At 40.4% G+C, this 25,757-nt stretch overlaps 2 protein-coding genes across 3 annotated transcripts in view; one reads left to right on the forward strand and one right to left on the reverse strand.

The window, feature by feature from the left end:
* LOC145978245 (histone H3, embryonic-like) overlaps positions 1 to 17,370 on the reverse strand; it is a 39,979-nt gene extending 22,609 nt beyond the window's left edge. The window contains exon 1 of the mRNA XM_083110728.1: positions 17,352 to 17,370. The gene's annotated coding sequence lies outside the window, so the exon portion shown is untranslated. The remainder of the gene's footprint in view (positions 1 to 17,351) is intronic.
* step (cytohesin steppke) overlaps positions 1 to 25,757 on the forward strand; it is an 88,336-nt gene that overhangs the window by 9,136 nt on the left and 53,443 nt on the right. Inside the window, exon 1 of one of the 2 annotated variants that reach the window (XM_083110725.1) lies at positions 3,907 to 4,506. The exons of the other annotated variant lie outside the window; for it this stretch is intronic. Coding sequence (XP_082966851.1) covers positions 4,369 to 4,506 — 138 coding nt within the window. The 5' untranslated portion in view covers positions 3,907 to 4,368. Of the gene's footprint in view, positions 1 to 3,906; positions 4,507 to 25,757 lie in introns of those variants that run through there. 2 annotated transcript variants of the gene reach the window in all.

Below are 25,757 nucleotides of genomic sequence, written 5' to 3' on the forward strand. Positions count from 1 at the left end.
AGTACGATTTACTAATAGACAATACAGTACGTACAATTCAGTTATAAAAAAGGTAAATTTTTCAAAGCCGGGAAACGGATTTCTTCGAATTTACAGGAGAAAGTACTTGAGTTTCTGTGGAATTTCGGAAGGTCGTAGACGTGTTTTCTCGCATTTTTGAATGTATTTGGCCGCTAATTCATGTATTTTTCTATGATAATGTCCGTCCGATGCACGAAAGCCGTTGCTTGCATTTCCATTCATGTACTTGAACCGGATGTTGCGAGCATCTGATGACGTAATCCCCGGTAAGTGTTTCCAAACACACAGTTTTTTCACTATATTGCCCAACCTAAAGCAACCTAACCTAACCTAACCGTACCGTGATAGTGCGTGGGGCTATCGTGAATGGTTTTTGGGGCTATGCGGGAATGGTTTTCGGGGCTATGCGGGAATTTTTCTGTTAAGAAGGTTGAAACACTGCTTTGCCGTTTGAAACACAGCATATCGACAACGCTAGTCAAGGTTTGCCTGCCATTTTGCGTGTTCAGGAAGCGATAAAAGAACGAACAATAATTACTCGATATGTCGACAATAGATACTAATTTCGTTAAAAAAGCGAAATCCCATATTCAACAATCTTTCCCAATGCAGAATAGGTAAGTACGAATTTTAAAAATAACAGAATAAACGAGTTAGAGGCGTTTCCCGGCTTCGAAAATTTTACCATAAAAAATATGTACATTATAGCATGTATATACGTACTGAGTCTGTCGTGTATCGTTATTTGGGCTTTCGACGCTTTGACCGGTCTACCTTTTAGTGATTTCTATAAAACAATAGGGTTTTTCACATTAATTGCAGCCAGATCGCTGCTTGAGCATAAATTGATTGATTGATTTGGTGTTTTAAGTCCACTTTATGCACAGTAAGGCTAATCGGGACTGGACCTACAGTCTAAAGTGGAATCCGAACCACTATGTGCCTCCACCGGGTAACGAACCCGGGACCCCTTGATTACAAGGCGACGGCGCTACCACTGCGCCATCGGGGAGGCCGCTTTAGCATAAAGTACAATAATAACCTGCGCGTCCTCTTGTGAATGAAGCGCGCCTGCTGATGGGGTGAATCATGTGTGACGTTATTAGCATGTGGTTCGGTATGCGTGGTACGCACCACTCAGAGGAATAATATTTTTATACGTGGTCAACTTTCGATCTTGCCACCAAGTTCGCGTGTTCGAGGCCTTGCTTGGGAGCGGGTGTTCTTTGCAGGGGTGTCATCCCCCCAAGGCCTATGACGCACTCCCCCAAAAGGTAGAACACCCCCGCCCCTTTTATGCCGAATTATTTACTCAAAATATTTTGGTCAGACAACATTTGGGCAACAATATAATACAGACATTTTAAGAAATAGCTATATGTTTGCTTTAGGTATTGTTTACAATATAGATATTTACATATATATATATATATATATATATATATTGTATATTACTTTGGCATTAATAGAAATAACATTTTACATAAGTGATTAAAATTTCTGACGTTGCAAAGTTTTTTCATTCCTCATTTTGCATCACTTTTAAAGTATCAGACTCGCAGAATGGAATTAACCACTCATCAGCCATATACGAATGCAGTCAGTTTTTAATTTTTGTTTGAAATATAGAATTGGAAGCTAAACTATGAAATTTCGTCACCCTCAAAAAGTCCCATGACGCAGGTGCGTCACGAATGCCCCCTGTTGGCACCCCTGGTTCTTGGCGAGTGCCTCTTCATCGCTTCCCTCTAATCATCATTCATCCTAATTTGCTAAGAGTGACAGGACAAAGAGGCTGCATAACAAAATACAATAGTGGAAAATTATAACCGCAACATGTGGCAACACTGTCTTCAGAAGGTATGTGCATTCCTGCTACGAAGAAAATATTCATGATGTTGCAAGGTGAGAGTGATTATGGCAGTTGCGAAAACAACTTCCTCCGCGGCTCGTCTGTTTGTTAGATCCTTTACAGTCACATTTCTATAGAAGGGACCAAGAATAATTGTGACCAACGTGAATACAAAACTGGATGTATGCGTCTCTCTCAAATTGGGCCATTTTTATGGAGGGTAAAAACAATACTCACTGTAACAGTCGAAGAAAAGAGATTTTCACAAGACCAAATCTGCATTGGCCATTATCTTGATTTGATATAGCCGGCCCCCGTGGCGGAGTGGTTAGCACATCGCGCAACGACGCCAGGGGTCCCGGGTTCGAATCCCGGCCTGGGCATGGGTGTTTGTGAGTGTCCATTAATCAATTTTATCATATCATCACTCATCCCCATCATCGCAAATTAGCCAAAAGTGGCAAAAAAAAAAGCGAAGTAAAGATTTGTTATTTATCGTCGCGAACTGCTCAATTGTTATTCTTGTCCACATATTATTAGAAAATAATTAAACCAAGAAGACTTACGTGGGCAGGCCATGAGGCACAAATGGGAGAGGAAAGAAGAGTGTACAGGATTATTGTTGGGAAACCTGATGGTAAGAGACCTGTGGGAGAGCTAACTGTGCTAGCCGTAGGAGCACAAACATAGTGAGTGGTGCCTCCATGAGCATCAACTTTTGATAATTCACACTTCTAATTTATACTTATAACTCAATTTCCACAAAAAGTGGATTCAGGACTAGGGTTGCCTGGCAGGACTGTCCCCCTTTTTAAAGAAATGTCCTTGTATCCCGGAAAATGTTCTCGGGACGCCCATTTGTTCCGTATTTAGCTAAATAAATAACGAATTCAAATTTCAAAATCATTTTATACAACAAGAAATTAATAACAAAAAAGGTCCTCTTAAAGGACGCCAAGAGTTCACTCAAATATTAATAGCTATATTTTGTCAAAATGTTAAAAATTAGGGATTAACAATGCTTTAAACAGCAATTGAATTTGTAATGTTTAAAAATGTTATAAAAATAAATGTAACTTTATTAGGGGTGTGCGGGACGGGAAATTTTTTAAATCCCGACATTCTGGACGCCAAAAATTCGCAATTTCCCGAAGCTCTGTAAATCTCGAATTCTACACGTCAGGAATAAAACTAACGATTTCCGGTTAGTTCCAGACACTTACAATGCAGAAAACGTCGATAATTAACGACTTTTAAAAATGACCATTCGGTATTTCCCGACTGCTCAGGATCCCAAAAAGTCGGGATCGGGACGGAAATTTTTTTCCCAGATCCCGACTTTTCGGAATCCCGCACACCCCTAAACTTTATCGTCTATATAGCTAATCTGTATGTTCCGTTTTTTTATTTTCGAAATCTGACAACCCTAATCAGGACACTTGTGCTCTGAACCCCTCATATAACTACAAACATACCACCCTTTTGTGTTTGAAACCACATTTGAAGTAATTTTTTGAAAGAATTTCCTGTCATCGCTGGTGAACTCCGAACGAAGGGCTATCTTGCCAGGTCGGGCTGCAAGTCGCAAACTTCAGGAGATCCTCTCGCGGCCCGGTGGTTGAGAAACACCTGTAGAGATGGCGACGATAAATTACATTATCAACCTGATTTTCTTATCTTCTTGTTATTTATCATCATCGTAGTACCCAGTGGTACAAACTTCTTCTAGTAAAATCCTACGTTCGACATGTGGCATTGGGTATTCCTGCTTTGAATAAAATTAAATGATGACATCAGTGTACAGGTGTGAGGAAAGGTGTAATGAGGGCGGTGCGAGGGTATTGCGTGCGACTTTGGGAATGTGGCAGGGCGAAGACGCTCCGTTCAGGAGGCACCGAGGCATCCGTTGGAGTGGGATTGGGTAAACAGATGATAAAACATTGTGTGAAGTGTTCAAGGTCGAACATTTCGCGTTACGCAACCGTGTAAAATAGCCCGTGCAACGACTGTGTGCTACAGGTCAAGAACGCCACACGTGGGTGAACGGCGGTTCTGTGAAGTTGGGAGACAGACAAGCTAGCGGCCGCACTCACGAAACTCTTGGCGTGCGAATTAAAAATAGATAAAGCTTCTGTGATTTTTTTTATACATAACTTGGACGGACGTGTGCTTGTATGGTGGTCGTAACTCGCGGGGGAGCGAAAGATAGGTTTTTGCACAGTGCTTATCAGTGCTCCGTGTGATGTTCTAGTTTATCGCCAGATGTTGAAGTGAACAGTGTCGTTTGTGCTTCGCAAGTTGAGCAAAAGTCTCGCGCGAGTGAAGCTTCATGTTCATGACCGGCCCTCTGGCATATTCCCGTCGAAGGACGCACGCTAATTCGGTGGAAGGAATCAGTTTTCCTTATCGTTTGTGCTTGGCGAAGACGGAAGTGCTGTCTGTGGCAGGAAACTGCCGGATTCCGTTTTCGCTCGAGTGGGCCAGTGCGAGCGAGCATGCAGGCCGATAGGAAGGACGGCGGGCGCTCCAAGTCGATCGGCTGGTTCGGTTCGCTCAGGAGACCCCTTCACAAAAAGAACAGCCAGCGACATGCACAGAAGATATCCAAATCAGCGTGGGACATTTCCTGCCTGGTGAGTACTCTGGTTCTCAAACCGGCTCCCGCGAGAACACCGGACGTGTCGATAAAAAATTTCCGCGCTACGACTTGTCGGCAAATGCGTTCAAGTGAAAGAAATTTTAGGCATTACGGCTGTCTTGCTGGTTCCAGATATATACTCCACCTATTCTTCTTGTATAAATGTATTTTACTTCAGTGATTAATACAGCACTGTGAACACCAGGGGTCCTAGGTTCGAATCCCGGTCCGGACATGGTTGTTGTTTGCGATAATCGTCGTCGCGAGTGGCAGAAGAGCTTGATAAACAACTAAAATCAAATTAATTTACTTTCATTAAAGCACAAGCAGCAATTTGCTGGTTTCACCTCAAACGTCCACTACTCGAGACATTTCAAATCGACTTATACCAATTTGCAGTTGTAACAATATAAATTATGATAACAATCCAACTGCCCAAAAGTGCTGCTACAATGACCCGTCAACAAATTCCGTTCGTTTGAATTCTCTTCTGATTTTTTTAAAAAAATTATCTAGTATATGCTGCTATCAATGGAATGTAAATAGCGTTTAGCAATTTCCACCCGCGCACCTTTGAACCTGACTGTACCGTTTGCTTTGCCCAGTTTACAATGTCATATGGAATACCTTTGAAAATATAACGAAGCGTATATTGTTTTAACCCTCGCATTACCAAGCGGGGTATCCTGACTACCCCAGGTTGATTTTTCCCTATAATAATTTTATCTGAAGAGCTACATACTTGTGGTTTCATGACTTTGTCCTAAAATGATAGAAATTGTATTTACACTCGTGACTGACCATCTTCGTTATTTAATTTTTCCATTGTTGAGTTTTACCATACATCCATTGTTTCGCACAAATAACATATATTGTACTCTATTTTTTCAGGTTACTATTGTTGAGTTGAATTAGAGCGCGCATAGGCCTACATGGCAATGCTGCACTAGTGTCACCATACGGTGTTTATGTTCAGTTTAAATACTTTTAATAATTTGAAAAACTGTGTTTCAATACTAAATAAAGCTATTGATTGAAAATAACAGAATCGAAAAACAAATATTACACTAAATCACAAAATTGTATTGGGGTAGTCAAAATACCCCGCTTGGTAAAATAAAGGTGTCTAAAAGCTTGGCAACGGGAGTTACAATGCCAAACAACTTTTACCCAATTCAACCACCACACAGTGTGCTAGAGCCCCCTCCGATGGCCTAATGGTAATGTCATGAGTTTGTAACCAAAGGGTCACGGGTTTGATAGCCAGTGGAAGAACATGGTGTTTCGAATTCACTTTCAACTGTAGGTCCAGTCCCAATTAGCCTATCCGTGCATAAAAACTGACTAAAAACTCAAATAGATTAAAATAGCATCTTTGAAATTGAGAACCTATACTAAACGCAAAGCATAGTGTAAAATTTGAATGGAGAACTGTTTAGAACATGAGTACTTGATTCCTGATATTGGTCAATTACAAGGCGGAGTAAGTGAATATTTCCTTGGTAGCCCAGTGATTACTTATTGAAGGCTCGATTTGATGCTTGTCTGTGTTTACAACCCCAGTGCAATTAGATGCAGGCACAAGTGTGAGCTTATCCAAGTTTTGTGGATATTGACAAACAAAGTAGCACTTTTGCAGAGAACTTGATGCGATCATTTGGGTTATAGCCAGCTGGCACATGCTAGGCATTACAAGGTTGCCGGACTGAGCAACCCCTGGTCTTATTTACACTTTAGTCAGTGAGACTGTGATTCTATTTCTACACAATGTGCTCTTAATTTACTCTATTGTACAATCAGGAGAACAGTGTCCTGTGTAGGAACTTACTGGAAAACACGCTAAATTTTGTACCTTGCATTGTGTATAGCTCCTGGTCTTATTTGAAATTGTTGTAATTTTCGAAAGCGTTTTAATTAATTATTCCATAACAACGGCAATTTTCTTTGGAACGACTGAAGATGACGGGACCCTTCTCCGATTTTCTTCATATTTGGCATACTTACTAATTGAGACCTCCTAATCACGAATTTGAAGTTAAAAGTTGTCGGAAACGTCTAGAAATTGCAAAATAAGCGAAAATAAGGCGTTAGTTTTCGGAATGGAGACCGTCGATTTTCGCGAAATTTTTTGTTTCACAAGCAAATATGTATGTATATTAATGATACTACCTCGACACCAAATTTTAACTATGTCTGCCTAACCTAACCTAACCGAAACTAACTTAACCACACGTCAGTGGTTCGTGGGGCTAGCGTCAATGGTTCGCAATTATTTTGCAATTTCTAGATCCTGATACTACCACGACACCAAATTTTAACATGTTTGCCTAACCTAACCACACGTCAATGGTTGGCAATTATTTTGCAATTTCTAGACGTTTCCGACAAATTTTAACTTCAGATTCGTCATTAGCAGGCCTCAATTAGTAAGTATGCCAAATATGAAGAAAATCTGAGAGGGGTCCGGTCATCTTCAGCCATACCTTTTCTTTTTACTACAATGTAAAATACAAACTAAAAACAACGAATGCTGTATTTAATTAAGGTGAAGTATAATTGTCAAATAGGTGTAATTGCCACATTTTTGTAGTTATTGCAGGGAGAGGAAAAGGGATAGTCGTGTGTGACAAAAGCATTTTTCGCTACAGTAAAATAACATTTGTTTTAAGTCCACTTTTTGCACAGATAGGCTAATCGGGAGTCCACCTACAGTTAACAGTGGGATTGTAAGAGATGACCCCCTCTGAATATACCCAAATGCCTTCCACGTGGTACACACTGAACTGCATTTTGCAGTCAAAAAATGGCCCTGGCGTCTGGCCTCGCAACCCATATAATCAATCCCCTGTGGTGGCAAGCTCAAAATATCTAACTAAGGGGCTGCCACAGAATATCGAAGCCGGGACCCGTTGATTACGAGGCGAGACAACAAGAACATGTTTGAGGTGCATGTAGTCCTGTTTGATTATCACATTTTTACGTAAATAGCCCACATCACTAACGCTTGAAACTTGCTAAACGGTTCTCATTGTTTAGAAATTGGGCATTTTTTATAGCAGTAACTATCGTAGAGGGAGATTATTTCCGTAACATCTTTGGCAGTTATGCATTTGAAGCTTCGGAACGAGTCGCAACTCTCGAAGCGGCCAATTAACCAAGCGAGCCGCTGACGCCATCTCAACCCAGAACCTATCGCTAAGCCCCTTACTCAGGTTCTACACGCCCACTAGGCTCGCTAGACAGACTCGCGCAGTCAGCTGGAGATGTTCCGAAAGTAATTCGACTCTAGTAGATATCTACTGCGTCATGTGGACACTACCAGTATTGGATTACCGAAACCACCAGGAAACTCCAGTTCTCATCGGGAAAATGACCCAGGAAAACACAACACGCATGTTATCATGATTCATGGGGGAAACTATGCAGTGTTTTCAATTAAAGCTGTTTGTGACTAACACCCGCGGGTCGACAGGACTGCTTTCTCCTCACTGTGACAAACAAGGTGGACGGCTTTCCCTAGAAAGTGACTCGAGTTCCTCGTTAAATTGCAGAACTAGTGACGTAAAGATACGAATTGGAGAATTTGCAGGAAAGTTAGTGGAACGCGTTCTCAATACATGCGCTGACATAATTTTTAGCCTCTCGACCAAAGCGAGACAGGGAGGAACATGACTTCACTGTTGATTTCGTTGCATTGTTCGTCTAACAATGTCTGGCACTGTTTTGTTTTCTCGCAGCAGTTATTGATTGTTCTATAAATATGATGATCCTTGAAGGTTTCTATTTTTAACGGGTCGATAAATAAGTTTACCTGTGGCCTGATTGACCCACAGACCCGAAAAAGTCGCGGTAGAGACGGCAAAAAAAGATAGAAAATGCCCCATAAGCCCCCTCCCCTGGAAAAAAGTAGTAGTTCCAAAAAAATTGAATTTATGGAAAATGAAAACAACTTTCTAATTGGAGTAAAAGTAACACGTTAACATTGTTGTAAAGCCCAGGCCACTTTTCAACTTCTAAATCCCAGACGTCAGTGCTCGAAGTGAGGGGCCATGGTATCCCTCCAGTTAGCAAAATTTTCGCAAGATATGCCCCCCTCATTGTCACCATCAACAATCGATTGTACAATTTGATTTTGTTTACTCGTGGATAGCCCCTATCGCGAAGATGAGGATGAGGGATGATGCGATGAAGTTTACACAAGCAAAGAACCCCCTCACGCCCAGTCAGGGAACAAGAGACTTCTGGCGTTACAGCGCGTTGTGCTATCCACTACACCACGGAGGTCGGCTTATATGTGTGTGTCAGTAACAGTTGGATTTTATTTACCGATACTTTTAGTTTAAGTTTTTGAAGTCCACTTTATGTACAGTAAAGCTAATCGGGACTGGACCAACAGTTTAAAGTGGGATCCGAACCACTATGTGCCTTTTATCAGGTATCGAACCGGGCCTCTATTTTTCCGGCGTTTTGATCGTTGGCGGGATTCAAGTATGCTGGAAGTTATGAAACATTCTAACAAGGGAGGTTATCTAAGTGTCCCCCTCCGATTTCCATGAAACTTGGCAGGTGTATAGAGGGGTCCAAAGGAAGAAATACGTGTTTTTTTTTGTTTCGGCTAAAAAACTGTTCTAGACCCGCCTCAAATGTCAAGATGAGGACAAATTGACGTGGGGATCTGACCCCTGTGTCCCCCTCTGATTTCCATGAAATTTGACAGGTGTATAGATTGAACCTATGCCCCCTGTTTCTTCCTATGCCATATTTACGTGGTTTCGGGGGTCAGATACCCACTTCAATTTCTCCTCATCTTGACATTTGAGCGGGGGGGGGTTGACCCCTAAAACTGTTTTTTAGCTGAAACACAAAAACACGTATTTCTTCCTTTGGATACCCGGTGGAGGCACAAGTGGTTCGGATCCCACTTTAAACTGTAGGTCCAGTCCCGATTAGCCTTACTGTGCATAAAGTGGACTTAAAACACCAACTCAACTCAACAATTCTTCCTTTGGGCCCCTCTATACACCTACCAAGTTTCATGGAAATCGGAGGGGGACACAGGCGGCAGATCCCCACTTCAATTTGTCCTCATCTTAACATTTGAAGGGGGGTTGCACCCTAAAACAGTTTTTTAGCCGAAACAAAAAAACACGTATTTCTTCCTTTGGGCCCCTCTATACACCTGCCAAGTTTCATGGAAATTGGAGGGGGACACTTAGATAACCTCCCTTGTAAGTATCCATTCATTTTGAATCAATGTTATGTGGGGGGAACTATATTTTGTGATTCCATTACAGGTAATATTTACTCTGATATAATTTTTGACTATTTTTTTTAAAAAAAATCTTCGGTAAATTTTTTGAAGAAGAATACTTGCACACTAATATTAATTAATATTTTGAACAACTTGTGTACACTTTTCTGTGTATGTGGGAATCGTTCTTAAGTAGGAGTTGGTGGGGGGGTCATAACTCCCCCTCTTTGGCCCAGTATTTAAAGAGAAAAACATCAAAAGCAGGAAAATTGACGAAATGAGGGCGGATGACTAAAAGAAAGTGAACCTACACCCCCCTCCCCCCTAGGATCGGCTCAGCCCTCACCTCCTCACAAAGAGTTTAGAATATTGTTAACATTATGCACAACAAGTTTGGAATATTATTATGATAGGCACGGTGGCATATGTCGGCGAAGAGACAAGAACGTCCACCAGACAGATAATGTTGCACTCCAAGGCCGTGTCTATCACCTATTGTCTAACGTCAGGCACGTATCCAGAGGGGGGGCTTAGGGGGCTCGAGCCCCCCCCGAAAGTTTTAGGTTTACACTAGATAAAATGAGGTTTTTGGTTTCTTGTGGTGTGAAATAAAATAATGTGACAATAATTTAAGGAAAGAAATAATTATCGAGGCAAGACGGAGAATGTTCCGTAACCCTGTTATTGATAAAAGCACGTATCCAAGATGGGGCACAGGGGGCTCGACCCTCTCCCCAGGAAATGTTTCAGTTTACGTTGGATAAAATTAGGTTTTTGGCTTCTTAAATAATGTGAAAATAATTTAAGGAGAGAGATAATTATCGAGGCAAGACGGAGCATGTTTTATACCCCTGTTATTATTAATAGCATGTAGCCAAGGTGTGGATGAGGTGGCTCGAGCCCCCTCCCCCCTCAGGAAATTTTTAAATTTACACTAGATAAAATTAGATTTTTGGCGTCTTGAATAATGTGAAGATAATAAATTTATAAATCTGAGAGAAATAATTATCGAGATAATACGGAGAGTGTTCTATAACCCTATTATTGTCAATAGCACGTATCCAAGGTGGGAATCAGGAGGCTTGAGCCCTCCTTCAGGATTTTTTCTGTTTACACTAGTTAAAATTAGGATTTTGGCTTCTTGAATAATGTCATGATAATTTGGGAGAAATAATTATCGAGACAAGATGGAGAATGTTCTATAACCCTGTTATTGTTAATAGCACGTATCCAAGCTGGGGTTGAGGTGGCTCGAGCCCCCCCCCCAGGTTTTTTTTTATTTTACACTAGATAAAATTAGGTTTTTGGCTTTTTGAATAATGTGACGATGATTTAAGGAGATAGACAAGTATCGAGGCAAGACGGAGAATGTTCTATAACCCTGTTGTTGATAATATTGCACGTACACTTTTCTTGCGCTTTCGGTGTTGTCTCAGCGCACTTGAGGAAAGGTAGCGCCACACGTAGGGCAATTCGTTTTAATTTCTAATCTCTGGAAGGCGGGAGAGGGTACGTTCTTGAATGAGAGAAGGAGTCAACTACTGGCAATATTAACGAATCGTTTTATCTGCTGAACGTTCTACAATATAATGAGGATATAAATACGCGGATTCAATTTTTCGATTGATCTGTACAAAGACTCGGTTAATTAGATTTCAGAGGTAAGTGTGACAATTCATACAGTCGATTGGTGATCAGATCAGTCAGCGTCCTCTGATTGCTTTATAAGATATAGTGATTCGAAAATGAAGACATTGACGACAGCAGAACTTCCGGGCCTCAGTGTGGTGCTAGTTCGGTTCGAGGGCCGAAGAGATCAATCTCTCTCTCTCTCTCTCTCTCTCTCTCTCTCTCTCTCTCTCTCTCTCTCTCTCTCTCTCTCTCTCTCTCTCTCTCTCTCTTCTCTCAAGTGAATATTTCATCAGTACCGGATATTAAAACAGAAATAAACTGCATAGATCAACTGAAAATCAAAGTTTTGAGTGATGATTTAGTTTTGCCAGAACTAAATTTCGTATATGCAGTCTGAGAATTTCATGATATAAAAAAATACTTTTGTTTAAGCCTTCTGGGTTCGAAACACATTCAAACACTTAACTATCATAAAGATACAGCCGAAAATTTTATGAATGAAGAGAAGAGAAAGCAGGAAGATGTTGCATATGTAGACATTTTAGGTGGAAATTGCAGGGTCTACCAGGATCCAAATCAGGGCTCTACCAATTGAGCCACCTAGCCATCCTTGACTTAAACCGATTTTTCGTTAAAATGTCTACATAGTACATGTCTTGTGTATATCAAATCGTAAGGTGTTGCCTGTATAGTGAACAAGCACAGAAAATATAGGAGAGAGAAGAAAACTGAGGAGCATTATCACCGGTTGAGGATAATTTTTTTCTGTGGTGACAATGACAGTGGCCTAATAAGGGAGATTTCACACCGTGTCGCCTGAGAACGCATCTCCAATACGATGATAAAAACTTCTGGTGAGTTCATTTTAAAAAATGTGTCCGAGATAAAGAGAGGCGTGCCCAGAATTTTTGGAAGGGAGAGGGGTTACGCATACTATTTTTGGCTGTCAGTCCTGATTTTGTCATTTTTTTTCCTGTCTTTCACGCCCTTCTTTTTTTTTTTTAAAAAAATGAATACTGGATCAAATGGGGTTATAACCTCACAAACCCTCCTTTGGGCACGTCACTGGAGATAAATGAATAAGCATTTGATCATACTGGGAGACGAAACATTATATGTTTTGGGAACGGAAGGTTTTCACTGTGCATTAATTGTTTCGTGATCCAGCCGTATTCGAGAAGACTTCCTTTGTTTCGTGCCGATATATGACAAGACAGCGGAAGCTGTGACAGGCATTTTTGAACACTTGTGAGTGCTAAGGCCTGAATCTGAACAATTTGGTGGGTTTCGGCTTTTATAAGAGCTGAAAAAATGGGAGGACAAGACACGTTAGTGGTGTTCAGGCTCGAATCAGAGACTAATATTCGAGCGCTGTCTGCGTCCAGTTCGCAACCCACAATTTGAATCTCGCGTCTATGCTCGCGTTGTCGAGTGGATTGTCCATCCCGTGCATGTGTAACAGCTTCGTAAAAACACTCAAAGATACCATAGATGTTTTTATGGCTGATGAGAAGAAATGGACAAACACGCATACTGAGATGGTTCCGGCACACAATATTAATGCATGGAAACAGAGGAGTCGAGTGGTAAAAAATGTTCCGATTTCACGTTCTGATTAAAATGACAGCCTTACAGTGGCAAAGATTTAAGAAATAGTTGTTCCCCATTTTTTATTTTTTTGCCTCAACATTATGACCTCTTAATGTTAAGCCTTGGCTACCAAGAGAAAGTAAACTTTCCTTGCAACGCCCTCCGCACCCCCCCCCCCCCGTTTTGGAACCCAATTGCCACCTCTGGTCTTAAACACACAATTGTGAGGTTCTTACTATACCCCTTAAAAATTGGTGTTGAGCCCCCCCCCCCCGAAAGGAATTCCTGGATACGTGCCTGTCTAACGTAACAATATTCCATACTTTTTATGAGGAGTGTACATTCACATACTTACACACCCGGCCGTACGTGGTAGATACTCCTAAAGGATCCGAGAATAAACGTTGATGAAAAACGGAAAAGAGACGAGAGTGATTTTCGTCGGTCGGTTAGTGGAAAAGCACCGCCCCCTGTCCATTAGCAAAAATAAAAACGAGAGCGTGTTCCACCAAGCTCATCCCCCGTGCAGATGCGAAATCACCGTTCGCGCGTGCTTTGCGTAACCGCTCGCCGCATGGGGCATCGTCCCACACGCATTAGGGGAACACGTGTTTGTTTTGGCTGCGCCGGTGTTTGTTTCCTCTGGGCGTCCAAGGTTCCCCAAGGGCCTCTAGTTTCCTCCACAGGGGCGTACCGGACCCAAACGTGTCAACTGTGAGATATGCAAGAATTTCAAGCAGTGACGTATTTACAATATACTTTCTTTCGCCGGTTTTAAATTCCACCTCCAGCTCCCCTTGTAATTTCTCTAACGCCTCAAACTCGACGATTTTATCACAGTTGTGTTTTAATTAGCCGACCTCCGTGGCAGAATGGTTAGCACAGCGCGCTTAGACACCAGGGATCCTGGGTTCGAATCCCGGGTGTTCTTTGTTGGTATCCACCATGTCATCACTCATATCTTCACGATTAGCCAAAAGTGACAGAGAAACGAACAAAAATTAAGCAAATCAATAGATTGTGTTTAATGAGGACATTCATAATTACAGCCCGAATTTTTATGTATCATTAACTTATAAAATATCTACAAAAATATTGTATAGTATGTAGTTAAGTACGTAACATGGAGAAAATGTGTAACTTCCAAACAAATATTTATTGCGGTTCTTTCAACTACCTAATAAACGGGAGTGTTCCGCTAAAGATGGATCTCCTCCATAATTTTCATGAAGGTCAGATCCAAATAACAAAGGTTATCTTCTCTATACTTTGATAAAAAAGTAAACACCTTATTTAGCTTATTTGCAATTATAGGTCTTGATGACTAAAATATTTTCTAGACTGAATTTTTGTTACTTGTTACAATTCGTATATTTCACTGGCGGAATGGCCTTTGATGGGTGCACCACATTTTATTAATAATATTATAAAAAACAAATATATGGCCCACTTTGTTTCCACAGTTCTCATATCCCACATTTTTTTAAAATATAGAATTTGGTTTTTTTGAGATCCCATTTCAAAAAGTGTGGAAAATGATTTTTTTACGTCGTATGTTGTATCCAAGATATTATTAAGGACAATAAATGCAGCACTCCATACTACAATCCTAGAGTACTTTCAATGCCAAATAGTTTTTTATTTCGTTAAGGGGGGAAATTTTTGGGAAATGGAAAATTTACAAAAAATAATTTTTCCCGCCTTCTCACCGCTCCTAAAATTGATTTATTATACAGGGTGTCTACCAGTGAAGAACGTCAAGAAGTTATGCTTGTGGTCAAGAATATTTTTTTTTTTACAATATAGTGAATTTACATTGTTATGGACCTGTACTGGGATTTGATAAAAATTTAATATTTGGAAATCTAAAATTGCATTGAGTTGTCGTTAACATTTGTTCACCGTTTCTTAAAAATTGCATTCTTATATGCGGCAAGTTTTGTAAAAATATTAAAGTATTGTGACCATTCCCCATCCAGGACGAAGTCTGAAGCATTAATTTTTATATGCATCAATAATTAGAGAAAGTTTAAATTTCTTGTTAATGTACAAATTCAGTTTTCATCTCACTTTGTGTTACGGTTTTTTCATTGAATAATATATTTTGTTAATTTCAAACTAAACCCAAGTACACAGAAAAACTGGTTTGTTTGGAATTACCAAAAAAGTTTGGTTGAGCTGTTTGGTTATGTTTTGTGTTTCCGATAACCAAATGTTGCTTGTAATTACTAAATAATTTTGTTTAACAATACCAAAACATTTGGTCTGACAAAATATGGTACTCGTAAACAAAATGATACTTATGTAAGTAAAGAGAAACAAAACGTTTGGTTAAATTTACTATATGAGCGTGAACGTGCTTCCGAATTTGAAATAACGATTGTCCAGTTTCGTCGAGTGTAGTATGAAAGTCCCTTGTCGAAAATTGAAACTCATGTAGATAGGTAATTACTCGAAGCGAGTCCCTTTTGTTGCTGTGTAACCTAATATTCTGAAAAAAGCTGAGAATATACTTACTTTATACTGAGTTTCCTACACCGGCTCCTAGATGGTTCTGTCAAAATGTGTACAAGAAACATAAGTTTTTGTACAACAAATAATGGTACGTTTGATTGTAATCACAGTGAAAAATTGTGCTTTAACATTCTTCGAAAGATATGTGAACATCAAAGCTACAAATTAAAGATGAAAATGTACTTCAGTGAATAAAAGTGAATCTCCCATGAGCAACCTTTTGATTCTGGACTATATAAGTAGAACGTAAGTGTGTTTACCAAAATAATATTTGGTTTTGGTAATCAAAAAATTGTTTACGACAAACAAATAGAACTTGACCAAATCTTTTGGTAATGGTGAACAATTGTTTGGTTGATGCCTATTTAAACAAACGTTTTGTTCACCACTATCATTTTTTTTGGTTAATCCAAACAAAAAAATTTCTCTGTGTAGGGGGAAATTAAATACACGTTTAGAAAAGGGGCGGGAAGGTCAAGAAATAGTCAAGAATTTTGGATTTGTTATTTTGGTAGACACCCTGTTATATTTCCATGAAGTGGCATTATGCCTCTTTCAAACAAAAAGACTTCCAAGTTTTCATCTTTCATCTGTTTTCATTCCTTTGTGGTGTAACTTCAAAGAGAAGAAGTATGTTTATCTAATATACAGAAATAAAATATTACAGCCTGGACACCCTATCGCATACATTTTACCTGGAGGAAATTCGTGGTCAAATGGCACCCACCCCTGGCTGACTTGACATATAATGTTGGGCGGGAGTAGTAAGAGCTATGAAAATCATCACGTGCAAGCTTCGTGGTGTTTTTGAACGTGTTTTTGTTCTGCGCAATTGATAAGGAGGATTTATCTGAATACCATTGGATCCTATCTAAACGGCAAAGCTAAATGTAGCACGAGATAGTGCTGAAGGATAAATAAACGTTAGAGTTTGCTCTTTTAAATGGCAGGTTCTGCATTCCGTGGTCCTTCCCGGAGATGAGACTCATAGCTGCAAACTCTGGTGAGAAGTCACTAAATCTGGTGGATTTTTAACGCCAGTTGGGGACGAAATTTATAAAGTTGCGACGAGCTACTTTTCTGCCTAATTAATCTGATTCGTATTATCAGAAAAAGCATATTTATCATAGATCAAATACAGTGTGTATCATAATAGTGTAAACAACTTTTCAGGTTTATTATTAAAAAAATATCTGAAACACAACAATGAGGTTTGTTGTATAACCGAGAAAATCTTCAGGTTTTGTTTTCATGCGCAAGACTTTTGTAAACACGGTCATTGTGACGCTGGTGTAATGTTCACAGGTGCAGAAAAAAACAGGCTGTGTTCCCAGACCTTATACCCTTAGACGTCTTTATTTGGGGCTTTGTGAAAGTCAGTCTATGTGCCACCGTGTGTGGTATTTTAGAAATTTCCAGTGGTGGAGGTGGGGGGATTCTACTGGCTGTCTAGGGACAGCATGAGATAGTGACTTTATGCCATATAACATTTCCCCCATGGATAAAATTTATCAAGCAAAGTGGGGGACACAAGTACCCAGAAGGGGGAAATCCCCCCCTACAAATACCACCCTTGTGCCACCTATGCTCCAGAATGTGAAACAACTAAAGGACGAGAAGTTATTGGGAAAAGCGTTTCAAGAACTAGATTTCGATGGGATGTGTGCCGCATAACTGATGAAAGCCACATTGAACATTCGTAGACATTCATAGACACTTGAAATGTTACCGATTGATACATATCAAATATCATTGTTGTATTCCATACAGTTTAGTCAAAATAAATTATTAAAGTTGTTTACTATGATAGAAAAACCTATAGCGCTACAGCCCAATATTGGGCCCTGGCTTACCTTCCTCCCACGCGGGCCACCAGGGGGCGTGGAGATCTGGAGCCAGACTAGGGGGACGGGTGGTCGGCCCGACCAACCCCCAGCTGTTGTAGGACTTCGCGACCGGATTACGCTCACTCACTCGGAGCTTCCCAATTTCCTCACGATGGTGGGTTGCCACCGGCCCTATACACAGGCCGAAAATTCCCGGAGACTGAACGCGATCGTACCAATGGCGTCCCGCAACCGCCGTCCAAAGAAAGGTGCCTTTGACCGCACGTCCACGGAGGAGGACACGCTACTATGATACACCCTGTACAATGTATGCAAGAATCCGTGGATCCTTGACGGTAGATAAACCAGGATTAAAGTAACGTGCTTCCACCACCCACGCCACATTTTCCAATGACAGTTTATAATAAGTAGGTAAATTCGTACTGTTTTATCTATTGTGAATATTGTGTACTTTTGTGTAAATAAGGTCTGTGTTTGTTGTTTGTCATTTTTTCTCCTGGCTGTTCGCCAGGCCGAGATGAAAGTCCAGACAGTAAGGTCGGTTTATTGGGGCCATGGTGGAAACAATCTGCGCCTCGCCACTTCGTCATTAGAAAATTATGGTTGCAGCTAACGCCCGTCGCATGTGCAGAGTTGGGATTGACGTATTTGTGACGTGCATTGCTCTTGTCCTTTTTGCGTTGTGATATGTTGTAAGCTCTCTGATTTAAAGGTTCCCCAAATCAGTGTTCTCGGCGCAGGGGAAATTTTGAGGGATTTTTCCTGGGAGAGAAATTGGAAGAGACCTGGCTCACTTGTTTTAATGTTGTTGCTTTTTTGAACGGGTGTAGTGTTTGTTACGAATGCGACAAGAGTGCAAATTAAATATGGTGGTTTGGTGAAGTCCCAGTCCTCATTGGAACGCAACTTTACTTCAATGAAAGTTCCGAAAGATCAGTTTCCGTCTGACAACCACAACTCAAGTGCATGTGGAGCTCAGAAAAAATCCTCTATTCAAACCTTTCTCTACAATACCGTTACTAGCTCCATTAGGAACTGACAGTACTTGTCATTCTACGTTGAGTAAGTAAGATGTTGCCATGCAGCTTCTCTAGGTATTGCTTAACGTGAGGTTGCGGTTATCTTTTCTAGTGCTATTATATATATACACACGAGGGTAAGTCAAAAAGTAAATGCACTTTCGCCGTAACTTTCCTCAGGCTTGCTGTACTGCCTTCATTACTCGTAATCGCTCCATTTCTCTTTCTTTTGTTACAGAGTAAACATGGCCGGTCCACTTAGCACTGTGCACCAGGGAAGATCAGCGATCAGTGATCCGATTTCTCTGGTCTGAAGATGTGTCAGGGGTTGAAATTCATCACAGCCTTTCAGTACAATACAGGGACAGCGCTTTACACGTAGAATTGTGTATAAGTTGATCGAGAGGTTGAAAAATGGCTGGACAAGTGTGAAACAGAAAGCGGGAGTATGCCCATCAACCTCCACCACCGATGGGAATATTCAACAAGCTTGAGAGATGATTCTGATGAACCGATGGTCAGCCATCATCCAAAGAGATTATTCTGACATCAGATGTACTGAAAGCCTGCGATGAATTTCAGTCCCTGACACACCATCAGATCAGAGAAATCGGATCACTGATCTCTGTTCTTCCTTGGTGCATACTGCCAGTGGAGCGGCCATGTTTAATCTGTAACAAAAGAAAGAAAAATGGAGCGATTACGATCAAACCTCGGCCACATGACCACAAAAGTACCACCTTTTAGCAAACGGGCACTGAAGGCAGTGCGGCGAGCCTGATGAAAATTACTGCGAAAGTGCAGTTACTTTTTGACTTACCCTCGTGTACACACACACACAAACACAAAAATGTGGAGACTTTGGGAGTGTTAACGTCGTTACAGTTCGTGTTGGATGTCCAAACACTGCAGGTAATCAGAAAAAAAGTGCTGGCTCGAAATTAGATACGTGTCTGGTCGGCTGGCTACCTCTCGAGCTATGTCGGAGACACCGAACTGGCGTTCAATGAGGGCTTGAACAATAGATGTTCTCCATTGTTATGCCCAGTTTACTCCAGTCAGAGTCCCGCTCGAGTGCACAACCCCGAGCCCAGTCAATGAAGGGGGTAAAAAGTCGAATGTCGGGAATAATTCCGTGTGTGTTTGTGATTGTTCTTTCATCAGTTCAAACTTACCATCACTCATCCTCATCTTCGCGATTAGCCAAATGTCGCAGAAACTCGAAGTAAAATAAAGCAAATGAACTCATAATTAGCCCAACTTCATACATTTCATAATATTTGAATATATAACCCAAAAATACCAATTTAAGGTTCATTTTTATGTGGCTTCTTCCTCTTTAAGCTAAATGTTCCGTAAAAGTTGAATTTTGAGGTGAAATTAAGGGGTCACATTTGGCCAGTTGTTAGATCACAACTAGATGATCAAAGTTCAAGAGACTCCCGGCGGGGTTTATATTCTGTAACATGTAACTCCTAACTAAGTCTCTAGCCTTCTTAAACCCGAAGGTTTATGCCTGCAGCAACACAAACCTATCCTGGGCAAGATCAGTTCAATCTTTTCCATCCTACTGATTTCCTTTAGGTCCATCTCAACGTTATCCCTCCATCTTCGTCTCGACCTTCCCACAGGTCTCTTACCATCAGATTTCCCAACAAGATGAGCAAAATGTAAAGATTGTTTTAAGGTAGAGGAAGAGTGGGGAAAACCGTTCGATTCCCGGCGGAAGCACATAATGGCTCATTACTAGGGAGCGGAAGTTGATGACCTAAAAAAATATAGAAATATATGACCTATAGAATGTCCTAAAAAATTATAAAAAATGCAAAAAAATGACCATCAAATTTGTTAGTTTCAGGTTAAAAATTGAAATAAAAGGAAATTAAACAAAATGCAATCTTGCCTTTAAAAAAAGGCACCAAATGATAGCACATACACATTCAATTAAAATATGCAACGAGGATTTACTATGGAAACAACCGAATAATTTTAAGACAATTTAATGAAAAAGCTCGTAAATTGCAGTCCTGCGAGATATATATAGGCATATGTTCACCTTGGTGAAAAGACTCAAGAATAATACCAAAACGAAAGAAGTGACAAAAGATGACGAAACAATACACCGAATATTGCGAAAAATGACGGAAAATCGGGGAAAATTACCTAAAACCTGAAAATTGACAAAGAATGCAAAAAAATGCACTTTAAAATTACCTTTTTTGGGTTCTAGACTAAGTGTAATATTGTGTATATTTAATGGGCATCGTGTCAGAAAAAAGATGACATTTCAACAAATTCCGCTCCCTACTCATTACCGGTCGATCACCTATCTGTGAATAAACTGGACTAATCAAAAACTAAAAAACCAACCTTAGCAAGAATGAAGTGCCAACAATACCCTATATTGTGGACAGTTGTCTCCGGAATAGTTATCACGCAAGAGAAGTGAGTGCACGTGTTCAGCACGTTTGGAATCACTCAACTGCCTTGTCTTTCCTCTCACTGACACCGACAGACGAGAGAATGGCGAGTGAGGCTTCCACGAAGCACTATGCCTTCTGACAGTTGTTAGTCTTGAATGAGAGTTGATTACGTGCCATAAAATAAGACGCAGTACTCTGCAAAGAACAAAACTATTTTCAATCTTTGTTTCTGCTGTCCAGTTTTTCTTCATTATATTTATGTGTAATTCTTATTTAAGTACAGGACAGCCAAGAACCTGCCGAGCAGCACCCTTTTGTTCATTAAATTAGAAACGGGGTCTGAACCTTGACATCTCAGAAATAGATCATTTTTGGTGCAGTGGTAGTACCAGTAAACTTGACGAAAACGGCCAAATTTCAGATTTTTTCGGCTCGTAGTTTTTGAGTTATTGACTTTTAAAAAATAAGAAAATCCCAAAAGTTGACGACATTTTGAAATATTTTAAACAGCTGCACATCAAAAACTATTTGACGTAGAGAGCTCAAATTGGTGTCATTCTCTTCTGCTTTTTAATGAGCTTTAATTTGAAATGCAGCATGACTGTGCTATTTGAATTTTGTATTTTTTTAAAAAAACTTGAAAAACCGTTTTTTTAAATCTTAAGAGCACATTTTTTTTAATGTTGTGAAGACATCAATTTACTATTTGTGTGCAAAATTTCATAATGGGATGGCAATTGGTTCCTATGGAAATTAAATTTTTGTATTGTAATGTGTGCGAAATTTGCTAAATTTGTTGACTTCCATGTTAAAACCATAACTATAAGCTGAGTGGTTGATGTTGGAGTCTTCATATTAGTTTATTTTATAATTTTTGGATTATTTTATAATGTATAAACAAAAAATCTAAGAAAATCTGAATCCTAAAGGTTCAAAAATATTTTTTTATCGGTTGATTTGAAATGGAATGACGACCCGTATATCAGACTGAGTGCGGAGGCTAAAGTTCGTTTGAATTTTAAGTTTGAGTTTTAATGCTCAGATAGTTTAATCTGGACTCCACCTACAGTTTAAAGTGGGATCTGAACCGATGTGCATTGTATCTCCACCGAGGACTGAACCCAGGACTCCTTGATGATAAACCTGGTGAGTCTAATGTGGAGTATTTTAATAAAATTGTAAATGCTTGTATATTTTTGGTTTTTGCACATATTATGTTGAAGGCAGGAGCGTGGCATGAAATTTTTCGAAGCAATTGTATGCCTCATTTTTTGCTACTAATCGTACATATTGTACCATTTTTTTCACGTTATCTGACTCCTTTTACGGAGAGCAATAAGGGATACAAATAATGTATGTATGTATACACACACACACACACACATATTATCAATATCATAGTACCTTGAGACCGAGTCTGATTCTAAATTTTAAATTCAGACAGAAATATTGCTCCCGGTGCCTAAACTGCTTAGTGAAGCAAATAGTTTAGTAATATTGCAGCCTTAAACTGTGATTGGTTTGGCGTAAAACGTCAGCGCCTGCATATCAGAAGGGCAAAGTCTGGAGTCGCCAAATGAATGAAGGTATGCTGGAGTTTGATCTGTGTTGTCGTAGCATAGCTCCCTTTGTTCTTATAGGCTAGTATGGACGTTGCTATTTGTTATTGATGCCCACACATTCTTTGAGTCGAGTTGTCAGCGAAAACCTTCAAGGCTGAGCTTGCCTGGAATTCCAAGTGAAGGTGGCAGAAATCGCATTGTCATTTTCGCAAATTTTCATTGAACTGCGTGGGATACGTTGAAAGTGAGGTGTGCGTCAATTCTTGCGTGACGATATAAATTTTGATGCTTACAACGTAAGGCCCTAACCCCACACTCCTTATACGCCTTCATGGCGTTGTGCATAGCACAGGGGAGCACTTTACCTTTACAACTAGGGGTGGCAGCGGAACGATGCTTGGCACAGTCTCGCTCTCGACTGGAGAAGCAAGAGACCTGTCTTGCTTGCTACAAACAATGATTAGTTTTTTATACATACACTTGTGTATAATTTTTATTTTATTACATTCTTGATGTTTTGACGTCGGCTTTCCTGCCACTTTTGGCTAATCGCACCCATGAAGATTAATGATGTGATGGAATAAATGAAGTGACACAAAGAAAATCCATGCCAGGTAGGTATTCGAACTCGGGATCCCTGACGTGATGTCGTAGCGCGCTGTGCTAGTCACTCCACTACGGATATCGGCTCTTGTGCGTGTGTGATGTGGCCAGATGTTGAATAAGGGTTTAGCTTAATTCCAATTTGTAAATGTGTTATGTAATTTCTTGAGAGTTGTAAAGTGTAAATGTGGATTTAGCCAATGAGATTCGAACTTCCAGCCCTGATTTTACTCCCGAGGAAGGATGAATATGGCTTAGGGCGGAATTCTGAGAGACCGAGAGTGTATTCTACAGGGGTCCGTCAAGGATTTTCGCTCGTTGAGCAGACAGATCATTTACTTGACGCAGTTTGCTCATTGATCAAAATATCAGTGCCTTTGAATAATCTGTGATCAATGTGGCTGCGTCGAGTGGACAAGATTTCGGTGTTTGAAAAGCTGTTAATTATGGAAATAGAATAGTTGATGTGAACAAAACTCGAAATTTTCATTTTCACACTCTTGCACAACTTTCCAAAACTACCGTGTGCCCGACCCTGTGGCCGAGTGGTTAGCACATCGCGCTGCGACGCCAAGGGTCCCGGGTTCGAATCCCGGTCGGGCTTGGTTGTTTGTGAATGTCCATTCATCAATTTCATCATTTCATCACTCATCCCTATCTTCGCAAATTAGCCAAGAGGCATAAAACGCGAAGTAAAATAAACTAAATCAATCAATCAATCAAAACTACGGTGTATATTTAATATTTATTATTTGGAAGAAACAACACTTACATTTTAATACAATTACAAAAACTGGTGGTCGCGGCTCGCCAACCCGCCATTCTCATACAGTTTTCCTCTTCTTCCCTTTGCCTCACAAGATCGAAACACAAAAAACGCTACATTCTGTGGCGAGCAAGGTTCAAGTTCGCTCAGCGATCAAGTGAGCAGCGCTCGCGGAGCAACGCCTATTTGGCCGTCAAGTAGCTGAGCGATTACGTTGCTCGCTGAGCGCTCAGATACTTGACGCGCCCCAGGTTTCATCAGCCTCCCGTCATCTTGCAAAAGTGTCAAGCGGTCCTGTCTACTGGATGGCTTCCAAAAGCGGTTCTGTCGTGGAGGAAGAGTATGAAAGCTAGTAAATTATAGAACTCAACTGGAAGAATCCAACACCTGTAAATTTCATTAGCAAAAACAAAAGCAGATTTCTCCAACTTTTCAGTAATATCCCGCAACGTAAATGCTTGAAGCTCTTTTGCTTTAGTAAACTACTCTTGGGTTCTGGTGAGGAACGGGATGGTAATCGAAATTTAACGATCCGAATTATTGTTTTTCGTACTAGAAGCGACCCGGATAATTGAGGTCTGTTAACGGAAGCATTTTCTCGGCTCGATCGTCTCGTGTCTTGAAATATTTAGAAATGTAAAACAAATACCAATAAAAAGAAGTAAACATCGCAGTCACCCTCCTTGGTATGTCGGAGTAAATCGTATAGTAAACAATTTTTATTTTGGTCAAAGTTAGTTTGCTCTGTTTTACAATTTACCAAACCCTCGAACGAGACCAGGGGTGGGCGCATCGAGTATCTGAACGATCGGCGAGCAACGTGATCGCTGAGCGAACTTGAACCTTGCTCGTCACAGACTTCAGCCACAGAATATATCGTTTTTGTGTTTCAATCTCTTGAGGCAAAGGGAAGAGAAGAGGAAAACTGTATGAGGATAGCGGTTGTAATGTAATATTCCAGTTTTTGTAATTGTATTAAAATGAAAGTGTTGTTAATTCCAAATAATAGCCTAAATATTAAACATACACTGTAGTTTTGGGAAGTTGTGCGAGGGTGTGAAAATGAAAATCTCGACAGTTTTGTTCACATCAACTTGCCCACTCGACTCGGCCACATTGACCCAGATCATGCAAAGGCACTGATATTTTGATCAATGAGCACACAACGTCAAATAAATTATCTGTCTGCTCAACGAGCGAATATCTTGCTCAGCGAGCGGTGCTCAGTTGCTCACTGAGCGTACTTGAACCTTGCTCGCCACAGAATATATATTTTTGTGTATCGACTTTCGGGTGTTTGTGGTTGACAGCCTGCGATAGAGTAATTACAGAGGAAGTACAAGTAGATAATATAATTTTCCACTTTCTGTAAGTGTATTAAAATGAAAGTGTTGCTTATTCCAAATATACACCGTTGTTTTGGAAAGTTGTGGAAGTGTGAAGAAGAAAATTTCGAATCGCGTTTTGTGGAAAATGTTTGGTTTGGTTTTCATTCGTAAGCACCCTGTTATTGTTTTGAGAAGCAATAATTATAATGCTAGTTTTGCACTACACTAGAACCATTCTCTTGTCTTATGCGCAACAATACCTTTACGTTGACTATAGTTATATTTTGATCAATGAGCCCACACTGTAAACGAGCGAAAATCATGCTCAGATAGCATCGCCCAGATACTTGACGCGCCACTGACACTTTGTATATCTCCGGTGTCGCCTCAATCTTACGGACGTTCGTGTGGCTTTCGTCTCTGTACTGTACCATCGCTTGTTAGAGCCAGGCAAGGTCACTCCACTAAAATTACCAACAAATATGTATGTAGCCACGGACTTTCCGAATAATGGCATTTTGAGTGGAGCGCATTCCAGCGATAATGCGAAACCTCCTGTTGAGTCACTTTGGTATGGAGGAGGTGGAAGTTGTCAGCCGGGAAAACGTGCCTCAGTGCACGGACGTAAACACACGTTTTCTCCATGAACATTGACAAGTCCTTTTGTTTATATGATGTTCTTCGCAAGGCAGACCACTTTCTCACGGAGTA

This window comes from Lepisma saccharinum, chromosome 24, assembly GCF_977018435.1.
Source record: "Lepisma saccharinum chromosome 24, izLepSacc3.1, whole genome shotgun sequence".
NCBI lineage: Eukaryota > Metazoa > Arthropoda > Insecta > Zygentoma > Lepismatidae > Lepisma > Lepisma saccharinum.